Source organism: Pteropus vampyrus, unplaced genomic scaffold (assembly GCF_000151845.1).
Source record: "Pteropus vampyrus isolate Shadow unplaced genomic scaffold, Pvam_2.0 Scaffold177, whole genome shotgun sequence".
NCBI lineage: Eukaryota > Metazoa > Chordata > Mammalia > Chiroptera > Pteropodidae > Pteropus > Pteropus vampyrus.
Window position 1 is genome coordinate 2,377,664 of NW_011888958.1, and position 14,703 is coordinate 2,392,366.

At 36.3% G+C, this 14,703-nt stretch overlaps 1 protein-coding gene across 2 annotated transcripts in view; it reads right to left on the minus strand.

Moving 5' to 3' along the window:
* Window positions 1-408: 408 nt before the first annotated feature.
* PSEN1 (presenilin 1) overlaps window positions 409-14,703 on the minus strand; it is a 58,615-nt gene continuing 44,320 nt past the window's right edge. For both annotated transcript variants that reach the window (XM_011370910.2, XM_023537056.1), the window contains 4 exons: window positions 13,944-14,030; window positions 9,900-10,073; window positions 3,158-3,276; window positions 409-1,647 (listed from right to left, as the gene is read on the minus strand). In XM_011370910.2, the coding sequence (XP_011369212.1) occupies window positions 1,492-1,647; window positions 3,158-3,276; window positions 9,900-10,073; window positions 13,944-14,030 (536 nt within the window). In that variant the 3' untranslated portion in view covers window positions 409-1,491. The remainder of the gene's footprint in view (window positions 1,648-3,157; window positions 3,277-9,899; window positions 10,074-13,943; window positions 14,031-14,703) is intronic.

The following is a 14,703-nucleotide window of genomic DNA, read 5'->3' on the forward strand; positions in this document are numbered from 1 at the left end:
GGCTCTGATTCAGAGCACTGTCCAACTCAACTGCCCAGGGCCTGAGCTCCACTGCCCAATTCACATCTTCGAAGGTTCACTGACATGAAAGGTGATGCTGAAGGGAAACCACAAACCATCATTAAGAGCTTCCTGAGGAATAACTTGGCTATCCCCCTTAACACCCGCCTGCAGGACTTTAGCTCATCTTGTCCCACCGGCTGTTGGAGGCCCGTTCTCTTGCCAGCCAGTTCTCCCCGAACCCTGGACCCTCCCACAGCTCAATAGCTTTCTCCAAACTCTTGCTTTGTACTGATACAAGTGATTCATACACTTTATAAACTACCAGCTTTAGGCTACTGGTTCAATTTCTGACCTATGGTCAGAGACAATGGGTTGTAGTAAAAAAAGAAAAACTAGGACAGAAAGTGCTTCACCAGCCATTTTACTCTTCTTTAATGCTACTGTCTCTGGGCACACATTGGATTTGCTATTGAAGAAATTAATGACAGTCAGGCTGACAGCACTGATTCATAACACGTTCTTTGCACCACACAGAGTAAAATCCTAGAATAACTGGACCATCTGCTACCACAACAGAGCTGTCTTATTTGCCATATAAGGGAATTGCTTATGGGGGAGTGAAGGGAGAGATGGGGAACAAAGGAGGCATTGGGGTAAGTGAACCCACAGTGTGTTTAAAATTTAGGAATTTGGTGGTAAATCCAGAATTTACCTAAGGGTAATAAGGAATCATTGAGCTATAGTTCCATTATTTCCAGAGATTACTGAATTTGGAACCTGAGGTTAAGACTTTTAAGACAAAGCAACCTCAAATGAACTCAGACTGGCCTTGGGGAGGAACGGCGACCACAGATGGGAATGAGCCTCAGTGCTTGAGAACGAAAATGTCAAAATTAACTTATACATGTGAACTGACTCAAGGTGAAAAAAGGTCTTACTTAAAAATGATAAGTCTGCAGCAAAATAGTCTAAAAATGAAAGTCCGAGCCTCTTTCCACCTTTCCACTTTGTTGCTGGCGCCCTTACAAGTACCTCCCAAAAAGATTTAGAATTTAACACAGACTTATTACGTTGATTTTCAACATGTTGTTTAAGATGTCGAGTCCTGTTTGGTTTCAACCACTTTATCTAACCCCTTGGTAATGGCAGTCCTGAGAGTCTGCAGTGTTGGTAAAATCCACCCGTGACCACGGGTCAAACTGCTTGTGATCCATCACTTTTCCTTGTCCTTGTCACTCAAATCTGATAGTTTTTGTACCGAGGGATTCAGTCCACCACGATGATGTATGTTCAAAACCATTTTCTGTAGACACTTCCTTCCAATGCCCAATAGTGCAGGTGGTCAGGAAGACTTGGAAGGAAGCCATGAAAAGTCCAGCCAGGAATCTTGACTTTGTTAGATGTGGACACAGGAAAATCACCTTTGTCCTTCCCAGATGTTATTATAGTCAAAGGAGAAAAATCCATGGGATTCTAATTGCAAATATGCTAGATATAAAATTGATGGAATGCTAATTGGTCCATAAAGGGCTGCACAAGATAATCTGTGGCAAAATAGAAAACAAGCCCAAACGTGATAGAGATTGGAAGAGCTGGCAATGCTTTCTTGAAAATCGCGAGAAGTAATAATGTAAGGCACAAACCCTGCGGGGGAGAGAAGAAAAGACACAAACTCAGACGTGACTATGAAAGTATTTGTACAAAACAATTCAATCACAAGTCTTGGTTTTAATTTAGTTAATTGAATACTATCCTTTGAGGTTAAATTTTAGAACAAATGTTTCCACTAAACCTGGAAACAACTTTTTTCTTTGCCAACACCGAGTTCATTATGCTCACATTCTTGATTCTTTATCCTCTAATTCTAGGTAAGGAATAGAATCTGAGAATAAGTAAAACTTTTTTTTTTTTTAATTTTCATAACTTGTTTCTGCTGATTTTTTTTGGTAAAACTTTCCCGAGACACATTCAGATCTAGAAATAAAGTTGGTGTTACGACGTACTGGTCAGCCTTCTTACTTGTACCCTTGTTTCTCAGCCTCTGGGGTAAAGGTCCAGGAGCAATGCAGCAGTGTCTGTCAGGAGCCTCCGTTAAACTATTTTTGAAAAAAATTAAATAACACCAAAATTTCTACCTAAAATATTGAGTTGGCTACTCTGAGTTTGGTTTGGCAGGCTCAAATCCTAGAGGTGAAGAGCATTTTTTATGTTGTGTGGGGGCAAAGATGTTCACAGAATACACTGATAAAAGTTCATGAAAAGTATACTCCTGCTTTCTTGGGAACACAGAGCAGCCATATAATATAGTCCATATTTTACTCTAGTTACTCAGACACTAATTATATATTCTGGAGACAATGTTAAGCATCTTTCAGGTTTATCCAGAGTAAGTAATTTTCTTCTTAAAAAGATACAACACATCCAGAAACCTAACCTCAAAAGAGAAACAAAACACATGAAAAGTCTAACTGGTTATATTATCATGATAAATCACAAATGTAATCACAAAATAAATGCAATGTAAAGGCTCTCATTTAACTTCACTCGCATGATGTATCAAAGATGTCATATCACATCTTTAGTAAAAAAAGCAATAAGAAATATGAGTTATTTACTTAAGTCATAGTTTTGAAAACCTCAGGGTTCACATTGTGGCACTATAAGATCGAGGTGAGATCATGCCTCGTGTTAACTTTTTTCACCTCGTACTCCCCGAAGAAACACTGTGCACTGCAGGTTGTGGCATTAAATGTACAACCATCCATCACCAAACTCAGGGACTGAGTGAGGATCTACTTACCCTTCTTAGACATAGCTAGCCTACATATCTATGCTGCTTGAAGCAGTGGTTCCTAACCAGAAGTACTTATCAGAATTTCCTGGGGGAACTTTAAAAATAAGATACAGAATTGAAACAAATTAAATAAGAGTATCTCAGGATAAAGATGCAGTTTTAAAAGCTCCCGGGAGATTTTAATGTGTGGCCAGGTGGAGAACTATTCAGGTGAGGTCCAATTAATTTGTTTTTAAAAAGCTCCACAGGTGATTGGAACACTCAGCCCAGCTGGGGTTAAAATGGAACTACCTTAAAGGGACAGCATAAACAGAGTTTGAGATGAGGAGTTCTGATACATTTTTATTTGTGTATACTTACAATTAATATGGCTACAAAACAGGCTATGGTTGTGTTCCAGTCTCCACTGGCTGTTGCGGAAGCTTTACCAACCAGAACACTGTAGAAAATGAAATCTCCTAGTCCAAGTTTTACTCCCCCTAAAAAAGAAAGATTACAAATATAAAAAAGTTTGTCACTCTTCGCTATTTCACTATTCAAAAATGTCACTGCTCCACCCTGCACTGAATGAGAAGTCATTAAATGATATCATACAAAATTAGGATTGAGCTAGGCCTGCCTGCCTGCCTTCCTCCCTCCCTCCCTTTCTTCCTTCCTTCTCTTTTCTCTCTCTCTCTCTCACTCTCACGCTCACTCTCACGCTCACTCTCACTTTCTCACTCACTCATTCACTCACAAGAGGAGTTTCAGATTCTGTGTGGCTGACTTTGGGGTCTTAATCATAGATGCTGCTGTTATATATCAAAAAGAAAAATAATAAATAATAATTTTCATCTATTGAATGCCTAGTTTATACCTGACACTTATTCTAATAAATCCTCACAAGAACCCCTGAGATAGGTATCATGTTTTTAAAAAACAGCTTTATTGAAGTACTATTTATTTCATAAAATTCACCTATTTGTATAAGTGTACAAATTCAATGATTTAAAAAATTTAGAATTGTACAACCATCATTACAATCCCTCACATTTCAATCACCCCAATAAGATAATTTGTACCCATTTAGTTAATCCACTCCCAGCCCAGGCCCTAAGCAACCACTGATATGCTTTCCATCTCTATAAATTTGCCTTTTATAGACATTTTATAAAATGGACTCATACAACAGGAAGTCTTTTATGACTGGTTTCTTCCACTTAACATTTCTGAGGTTTATCCATCATTATTGCAGGTGTCTATAGTTTGTTCCATTTTGCTGATGAATAATTTTCCATTGCATGGATATACTACAGTTTATTTATCCATTTACCAGTTCATGGGCAATTTGAATTGTTTTTGGCTATTATGAATAATGCTGCCCTGAACATTACCATACACATATATCTTTGTGTGAACAGATTGTTTTCACTTCCACTGGGTAAATCCCTAGGAGTGAAACTGCTCGATTATAATAGTGTTTATATATTTTTTTTTTTTAAGAAAAAGTTTCTTTTTAAGAAACTGCCAAACTCCTTTTCATATTGGCTGTACCAGTTTACATTCCCACCATGCATAAGGGTTCCAGTTTCTTCACGTGCTCACCAATACTTGGTATTGCTAGTTTTTTTTATTATAGTCATTCTGATTAATGATGTTGAGTATCTTTTCATGTGTTAACCATTATATTTCTCCTTTAGTAAAAACTCTATTCAAAGCATTTCCCTATTTTTTAGGATCATTTTACTATTATCGAGTTGCAAGCATTCTTTATATATTCTAAATACAAGTTCTTTGACAGGACTTGCAGTATAGTTTGCAAATATTTTCTCTCAGTCTGTGGCTTATTTTCCTTAACGGTTTTAAATTTTTTTAATTGTGGCAAAATACACAGTTCAGTGGCATTAGGTACATAGAGAAAAAAATTATAAACTGTTGTGTGACCATCACTACTATCCATCCACGGAACCCTTCTCATTTTGCAAAACTGAATGAAACTCTATACCCATTAAACAATAACTTCTTCCTTTTCCCCTCCGGCCTCCAGAAATCTTCATTCTACTTTCTAAGTTTGACTATTCTCGGTACTTCGTATAAGTGGAATTAATACAGTACTGGTCTTTTTGTGACTGGTTTATTTCACTTAGCATAATGTCCTCAAAGCCCATCCATGTTATAGCATGTGTCAAAATTTCCTTCCTTTTTTAGGCTGAGTAATATTTTATTGCGTGTATATACTACATTTTGTTATACAGTCATTTGATACTTTGGTTGCTTCCACCTCACGGCTATTGTGAATAATGCTGTGAACATGGGTGTACAAATATCTTTTAATGATATCTGTTGAAGCATCAAAGTTTTTGACAGTCTATCAATTTTTTCTTCTCTTTATCAGTGTTGTATTGAAGAACTCTTGCCTAACCCAAGGTCATGAAGTTTTCTCTTATGTTTTCTTTTAGAAGTTTTATAGTTTTACCACTTACACATTTCAGTTTATGATCCATTTTAAGTTAATATTTGATTGTGTGCATGATGGATGCTGGGGTTTCCATTCATTCTTTTGCATGTGGATATCCAATTGTCCTAGTACCATTTGCTGAAAAGATTATACCCTTTTCCCACGAAATTATTTTAGCATCTTTGTAAAAAATCTCTGACCATAAATGTATGGCTTTACTTACGAACTCTCAATTCTGTTCTACTGACTTATATGCCTGTGCTTATGCCTGTCCTGATTTACAATGGCTTTAGAATAAGTTTAGAAATCAGACAGTGTAAGTCCACCAATTTTTTTCTCCTCTTTCAAAATTGTTTTAAGTTTTGTAGAAATTGAAAAGCTGATCCTAAAAATTATACAGAAACACAAAGGCCCTAGGTTTTCTGTTGTCTAACAATTTTAACCTTACAAGTTCTTCTCAAAAAGATAATCAAGCAAACACTATAGATTCAAAAGATATGCTTTGACTTAGGGTCCAAGAGTAATCCATAAGTGTTACAATTGGGTTTTACCTTTCTGGTTGTTAAATAACTATTTCCTACTGAAGCTGGATCCTGGTCTTAAAGTTTTGTCGCCTGGATTAGAGAAACCATTTCTGGAAGATAGGGGCTGGGGGGCTTGAGAAGTATAGTCTGTTCCACTTGTGGGTGAGAAAGAAGTAGAGTGCTGCTTAATAAGATCTAACTGAGAAACCAGTGCTCTTAAATTATATGAGGAAGCCAGAGTGAAGTCTTTGTTAGTAGAAAAGATAAACATGACCCATGAAATCCGATGCTATGAAGTGCAGGGCTGGCTAACCTTCCAGGGCTGATGAATGCACTCAGCAGTTGCAGGGAGTGCAGAAGAGCCCAGCTTGACTATTTGTGTGATCCAGGGAAAGATGATTAATTTCTTTAATCCTCAAATTCCTCAGCTATGAGGATTACAGAGCTATTTCACAGTGTTGTTATCAGAGTTAAAATACATGAAAAGTTCTTGGCACATAGACGAGGCTTAAAAATGACAGACTTATGAAGACATTTGCTTCTAAATACTAAATGTTATAAGAACCTAACTAAAAGAAAGTAAGTTCGTCAGGAAAAAAATACTGCAGAAATGAATTTTTAAAAATAATCCAAGAGAAATTTTTTACATTTATCTGAAAAGGAACAGTTATCTAAAATATATACATAATTATTACAATTTGATAATTAAAAAAGACAAATAAAAATGGGCAAAGAATTTGAATGGACAGTTCTCCAAAAAAAAAAATACAATGGTCAATAAAGACACAAAAGGATACTCAACATCATTAGCTATCAGGAAAATGTAAATGACAATCACAATGAGATACCACTTTATACTCACTGGAATGATTATAATTAAAAAACAGATAATAACAAGTATTGGTAAGGATGTGGAAAAACGGAAACATTCACATACTGCTGGTAGGAATGTAAAATAATGTAGTTGCTTTGGAAAACAGTGTGGCAGTTCCTCAAAAAGTTAAACAGTTACCATATGACCTAGCAATTCCACTCTTAGGTAAATACCCAAGAGAAATAAAAACATATGTCCACACCAAGATGTCTACATGAATGTTCATAGCAACATTATGCATTAAAGCCAAAAATGGAAACAACCCAGATATCCATCACATGATGAATGGATAAGTGTGGCACATCTACAAAATGGAATATTATTTGGCTATTAAAAGAAATGAAGTGCTGATACATGCTATAACACAGATGAACCTTGAAAACATTAAGCTAAGTGAGAAAAACCAGCACAAAGGACCACATGATTTGATTTTTATTAAGGGTCCAGAATAGAGAAAGTAATATTGTATACTGGTTGGTGTTGAGAGCATGGAGGCTAATGGGTACAGGGTTTCTTTTCGAGGTGATGAAAATGTTCTATCATTCACTTATGGTGATGGTTGCATAACTGCGAGTACAATAAAAACCAATGCACTGTATACGTTATACAGGAAGAACTGAAGAGGTGGCAGCTAAGGAGTGTGGGTTTCTTTCTGCGGTAATGAAAATGTTCTAAAATTAATTGCGGGGATGGCTGAACAATTCTGTGGACATACTAAAGCCACAACTTTAAATGGGTAAATTGTATAGTATGCAAATTATATCTCAACGAAGCTATTAAAATATAAACAAAAATGGGGGGCGGGGTGGACAAAAAAAAGAAAAAGAATGTATTAAATCAAGGTTAAAATTATGACCTCACTTTTTTTTCATTTAAAGGCTTATGTTTGTTTAAATAATAGCAATATTATGGCAAATGCTATAATTATACTTTATAGAATTCGTTTTTATGGAGAGAGAAATGTAGATATATTTTATTAGCAAAATTAAAATAGAGTAAGGAAACAAAGAAGTAACCATCAATTTTTTGCTTTAGGCACTTACCAAGTGACAAGTTTTAGTCACCTATAACCAGAAGAAACTGAATTAGTATATAAAAACTAAGAAAAATCACACTGCTGGGAATTTGTTTCCTTTAAACAGCTCCTTTTGATTTATTCAGTCAAAATATGCAATGGCCAAACAACTAAAATCACAGCAATGGAAACTGCTTAAGTTAGACATAATGAATTAACAGTATTCCACTGCCAAGTGTTAATAATGAGATGGGCTAATAGTATTTTATTGCTATTTGCTAATGGTAGTCTGGGCCTACTATTTTTTTTTTGTTTTGTTTTTGCCAACTCTGAAAAATAATTTTAAGTAATTATAATATTCCTTTAGTATTAAAAGAGGCATTTACTGATCTATCAAGACAATAAATGGTTGTGAATAGTCACTTTAATTGTAATATTTCTCTATACAACTTTTAGCAGCACAATAAGTGTTTAGCTTAACTATAACACAATAAAATGGTGAATATTTCCTATTATCTTTTTAATAAATATAAACATATTAAAAACTGCCTGCAATTTATTATTTCACATTTATACTACTAAAATCTCCTCCTCCACTTAAAAAAAAATAGCAAAATCCATTTCTTTCTCCTTCCTTGAAATTAGAGAAAAAGAATCTCTCTGAGTCAAATTTCCACTCCTAGCAACAACAGGTTAATTTCACTACACTGATAAATTTTAAGTCCATCAGTAATACACCTCAAATGAGCCCATCGTGGGCATAATGTTAGAGAGAAGTTTATTTTGAAATTCACTAGAAGATCAACTGCTTTCACATTGAATAAAAACATTTTACATTTCTAATTAATAACTCTGTTCAGTTTTCTGATTAAATGTTAATTTTTAAAAGGTTGTTCTAGAACACATATGTACCATTTAGAAGTCAAATTCTAGTGTAAATGGAGACTTTTATAACTAACTGTGAGTTTGGTTTAAAACACTAAAGCAATCAGAGATGGTTGCGTGTGGTGGTGGATGCTAAGATGATGAAAGAATGTCAATTATTAGTTTATATTGGTCCCAGATAAAGAAAATATTCCTCTGAAGTTAGGAGAGGCAATACTTGGGTTTTCTTTTTTTAAAAAAGTTAAGAAGTGAAGAGGAGAAGGACAAGGAAAGATGATTAGGAGAGAAAGACTCATGCGCTGCTGTGTTCAACAGCTGTATCACTTCTTTCTTTAAACTCCAGGAACCTTTGAGAAAAGAGGAACAGAAGAGGCAACCTAATTATGGTGGTAACTTTGCAGGCAAAGAAAATACCAGCAAAGGCAGGCTCAAGCCAGGCTATAAGATGAGGCACTTGCATCTAGGTTCCCCGGAGTGTGAAGGTCGCAGGCTGCAGCTGGCTCTAAAGTCTGGAAAACCCAACCAAGCACCAAGGTCATGAATACGCGTAGGTTCTGACACAGTTAAAAGCGCAAGGGTGATCTGTAAGAAGTGTTCTATTCAAGCTGAAGTATGTCAAAAATCATAATAATTAGTGATTAGTGGTTAAAATAGCTAAGGAATCTAGGTATTTCTTTAAAACTAATATTTCGCTGTTTTAATCAAGAGTTTCACTTATATGAAAATGAAAAAAACTGAGGATAACTTAGTTGGAAAATGTGCTAATCTCTTATTCAATAAATCGCATCCCTAAGACTAACTGAAGAGATGATTAAGCCCTACTCTACTGGCTAATACTGTTCCCAAGAAGCCCCAAGTGCTAACCTAAATCTAAGCGACAGCACATCTTAGACATTGAACAAACTCTAACATTTCTGCCCATAACCTGAGTACCTTTGATTTTCTTTAAAACTGACAAAATACAGTGTTTGTCAACAAAGGGAATAACAATGTGAAAGGTTGAAACATCCAAATCTACAGGTCTCTGTACAGGAAAGAGTGAAATATATTAACGAAATTTTTGTACATAAATGTACTGCAGCCATGAAGTCTTATTGGAATAATAATTTCAAATAAATCTTTTCCTCTATAAAACAAATGCCAAAGATCAGGCTCTAAAGGACCAATTTCAAAAATCTGAGAAGCAGAACTTGACCCATTAATAAATTTAACTATGAGAAAACCATGAACTATTGGTATTTCCCACTAAAAGCTGTACTGTGTTGTGAATTAGGTTGTAACACTCTCGATTCATTTTATTTTGGGAGAGTTCGTTGATGTGGGATCTAAATGAATACATGACTTTTGAATTAGAGAAATGTACATACTTTCCTCTGGGTCTTCACTGGTTAGGATGCTGCTAGAAAGTTCCTGTACAGCAGTCCGTGATTCAGCCGTAGAGCGATGAGGTCCTAGGCGACTGTCCCTCTGGGCTTCCCACTCTTCAGTGAAGCCACCATCATCATTCTCTGTCACAGAGTTTTGTGATTCATTCCCTGTGCCTTCAAGAAAAAGTAAAAATAGCTGTAATATTTAGAAAATTTTCTTAATACGTTAAAGAAAATTACATAGAAATGGTAACTACTTGACTGTCATTGCTACTAGGTTACCTCGTTCTTAAACCACAAATCATGGGCTGTAGCAGGACCTCTCGGTTGCTTACCCAATAACCATTTCTCTCTCTTATTCCTGAGGGCAGAGTCCTGATTTGTTTGGGTTTCTATCCCTCACTCACAGGACTCTGGTGGTAAATCCTGATTAATCCAAGCCAAGTGTGTTCATCTTTTCATTCTTCTTCCCACTGAAAGCTGCAAGGCTTTTGGTTTGGTACTACTCAATGTGTGTTGAGGCAAAGTCTGCTGGAAATTTAGGAGAAGTTTTTCTCACTCTTTAAGAGAAACTTAAAGAAGAAGACACAAACCACCCTTTTCTTCCTCTGGATGTTGTCTTATCTGGATAAGATGCCTGGAAATGCACTTGCTGTCTTGTGACCATGGGGAACAGTAGGCTGAGGACCAAGCCTATAGCTATGGACGGCAGAGCAGGAAGATGGAAAGAACCTGGGCCCTTGGTATCACCAATGAGCCATAAAATTAACCAACACTACAAACATCTACACCTCAGGATTCTGGTCATGTGACAGAACACATTTCTTCTTTGTTTAAAGCAAATGAATTGGGTTTTCTAATGAATGCAGTTAAAAGCTCCCTAACTGATGGCTCTCGCCACTGGCTTTATTGACTAAGTTACAAAAGTAGAACACTATTGGGTGGAGGGGAAAGGAGGGAGTGCATTTTTCATGGGCTAGTCATTTTGTTATGTCTGTCGGTCTGACTGAAAATTGTGAGCATAACATGAAAGTCTTGAGAACCTTCCATACATCAAAAATAATTAAAATACGTAAGTTGCTAATACATTTTTTTCCGTCTTTTCTTTTTTAAATGAAAGTGATACATGTTCATAACAGAGGTAGATTTACCATTAATAAATAAAGCTTGCTTGCTTTGGGCTTCTCACTTGCAGGGACTTTTTCTGGGAAGGGCCCTTGCAATTCTGTATTTGTAATTTGTATTTTTTTTCTTAACCAGTTCTTCACAAAACTGGAATCTTCCGTGAAGTTTATGAAATCATATAAGCATAAGGTTTATAAATAAAAAGAGCAGTCCCTGCTCTGCCCTATCCCCCTCACTCCTAATGTAGAAGGAAGCAAGAGAATTAAATGTTAAGCTACATTCAGAGACTACATTTTGCTGATCAGCCCTGCAGCTCGGGCCAGGAGGACACCTTCAGGACAAAGGGAGATTTCTACTGGGATTACAACAACCCATTCCCCACACCTGTGAAGGGGAAATAGGAAGTAACAGTCATTCCCTATGGCTAAAACCATGGAGAACCTATGGATTAAAGGCTGGGAACTGCCACCAGGCCTGTCACTCTACATATCCTTACCTTTTCAGGCTACATCCTCTTCCCCTTCCCTTTCCTCACTATATGTCCATATCAAAGGAAACGAGACCTAAAGAATGACATATAAACCGAATTCTCTGAACACTCAGCCCCCCTATTCACTGCCTTTCCATGTACCTCTGTCTTTCTCTCAGTATTTACTGTTTCTCTCACTGTCTGCCTCTGATAGGAGACCACACTGTCTGTGGAGTGTTACCCCTTTTCTAACAAACTTTCCTTCTGACTGTAACTTTGGCGTGCGTGTTGAATTCTTTCTGCACTTTCTGCCAAAGGACCCTCTTCTCTTGCTGTAGGGCTTGGTCTCCCGCCACCAACTCAGGGAAATTTGCCCTGTCCTGAATCACTACTCTCAACCCCTTCAGTTGTTTCTTTTGGTATTTACCTGCATAATTAATTATAAATAGCATGTTCATAATCCTATATCCTGATGTTTTCATTTTAAGTACTTTGTAACTTCCTATAGGGAAGATGAAGCATTAGCTCCCATATTCATTCACACATATAAATTTAACTCCCCATATTCTCAATGTCATAATTTTATATTTAGTTTTTATACTATCATTATGCAAATAGTATTCACAACTAAACTACTTTGCTACAGCCAGAATATACTCTAATGTACAACTTTCTGTCTTCCCTGGAAAATTGCCTCATTTTTTTCCTTAACAAATTTTCTATGTATTATTTATGACTAATTCATTCTCAAACTCTCTAACAGAGTTCACACTCAGGTAACCTCCCAGTTCTATTTTTTTTTTCTTTGTACAGACATCCCTCTTGGAACCCTACGTCCTTTTGTTCTCATCTAACTTCTAATTCCCTGAATAGTGGTTTTCAACTCAAGGGTAGCACCTCCTTTCCAGGGGGTGCTTGGAAATAACTATGACAGAGGAGTTTTTCATTACTGTAATACCTCAAAGCCACTATTAGTATCTAGTGGGTGAGGGCCCAGGAATGCTAAATATCCTGCAAGGTGAGGTAAAGTCCCACACAAAGAAGAACTGCCTCACCCAAAATACCAACCACTCCCACCGAGGAACTGAACTGAAGTTCATCCAGCACCCTCTCACTTAAGGCCATTCCTCCCTGTTGCTTCTTCTTCTGGAAAGCTCTTCTTTCCACTCTTCAGCTGGCCATCTCCCATCATCACTTCCTCAGGAAAGCCTTCCTTGACTTTCCAGAATAAATGAAATTCCTCTACTATAAACTTTTATAGCTACTTATGCTTTTCCTTCATAGGGCTTATCACAATTGTATGAATTACTTGTTGAACGTTTGTCTCCCCCTAAATGGGCTATAATGTCCCCACAGTTGGAATATCTCATTTAGTGCTATATCCCCAGTGTCAAGCAAAATACTGGGCACACAGGTGCTCAATAAACATTTCTCAAGAGTAAAATCTTCATGTGCCATATACAAACTCATATTCACATACACATAAACATTATTACTCATATAGACAACCAATCTTTTAATTTTCTTTAGCTTAACATGGTTAATACAATAACCAGACAATAACAATTATTTCCAATATATTATATTTCCTACTCCTCTACTAGGTCTACTACTGGAATAATGTCACCTTGTTCTGCTGCCTTGATCACTGCAGAATGAACCTGATATCTTTGGGTCCCAAAAAGGAATTCTCAGTTGAAAGTATCCTCCTCACAGTTACCCAAATGATAAATCAGCAGTTTTCTTGGCTCTATAAATTATAACTACTCTTCCTTTCCTGACAAACAGCAACTCATTCAAGGCTCTTCTCTTTTCTCTCACCAACTTTTATTCTGCCTATTTTTTCAGCTTCCTCATTAGGTTAACCTGTTTTCATAAAAAGAAGTTCCCTTTCTTCTTAAATACTGATACTGTTTTGTTATTCAATTCTTTCTAAAAACAACTCTTAACTTATGTTCTCCTTAACATCTTCTGTAGTATCCACAAATGAGCCTATCTCCCATCTTAGGTCATCATTATTCTCCTCCAGAAAGTCGTGTCCAACTGGAATATTTTATCTTCTCAGTATAAACATTATCGCATCTCAAATAAAATTATATTTAAGTTACTCTGGCCATATCAGACAAGAGATTCTTATTTTTAACATGTTTGGAGAGAGCTTATTTTTCCTTTTAAAAATCATAGCGTCAACTTGAACCTTTCCATACTGGTATTTAATGGCAGAAATTCTTAACCTAGGGTGCCTTGGCTGTCTTGCTGGGTTTGGAGCATGTGAATGCCTTAAATATTTATTGGGTATTACCGTAACTTTCATGAGATTCTCAAAAAAAAAAAAAACAAACACATGACCAAAGATAAAGATTAAAATCATTGCTTCGTAACTCATTGTTAGCCTATAAGATGATAAATGACCCTGAAAACCAGGAAATTACCAAATAAAAGTCACCTACTTTGTGCATTATAATTGGAGCTCTTGGATACCTTCCTTTGGGCTTCTGGGTCTCCTTTTGCCATATTCACCAACCACACCATTGTTGCTGTTGAGAAAGACAAAAGTCCAGGTAAGCACTAGAAACACAAAGGGAAGTGCACGGAATAGACAGCAGGCCATTAGCCCTCTACACAAATCACCAATCTTCTTAACACTACCTTAAGAATATTTAACAATGCACATGAAAAACCATAAAATTCTCTCTTTGATTTTGGCATATAAAAAAAAAAATTCTGAAACTGAATGTTTACTGTAGTTTTCAAACTGCAGCTGCTATTGTAAAACTGTTCTTCATCATTTACAGTCCCTGAAAAGTAACCAAAAGAAAAACTGTTCAGGCCAGCAAGATTCCACTGAGACAATAGCTGGATTAGTTGAGTATCCAAAAATAGTGTGAATGTACTGATAAAAATTACTTCTTGGAACTAAATTAGAGGACAATCTAGGGCTCTCAAAAGAATCAGATGATTATTATAATTCTAAAAATGCATGGAACAAATTTCCTTCATATTATGTCTCACTTCCTGGATTTTCAATAATGCTAAACTGCATCATACATAGGGAATAAGAAAAAAAAAGTTTAAAAGCAATAAATGGAAGAGTCAACTGGCCTCTTCTATGTCCCTTCCACACATACATAGAAAAAAATATATATACAGATAGATACAGATATACATATAGATATACACACAACATCTCTGTCACATTTTAGTTGAGAC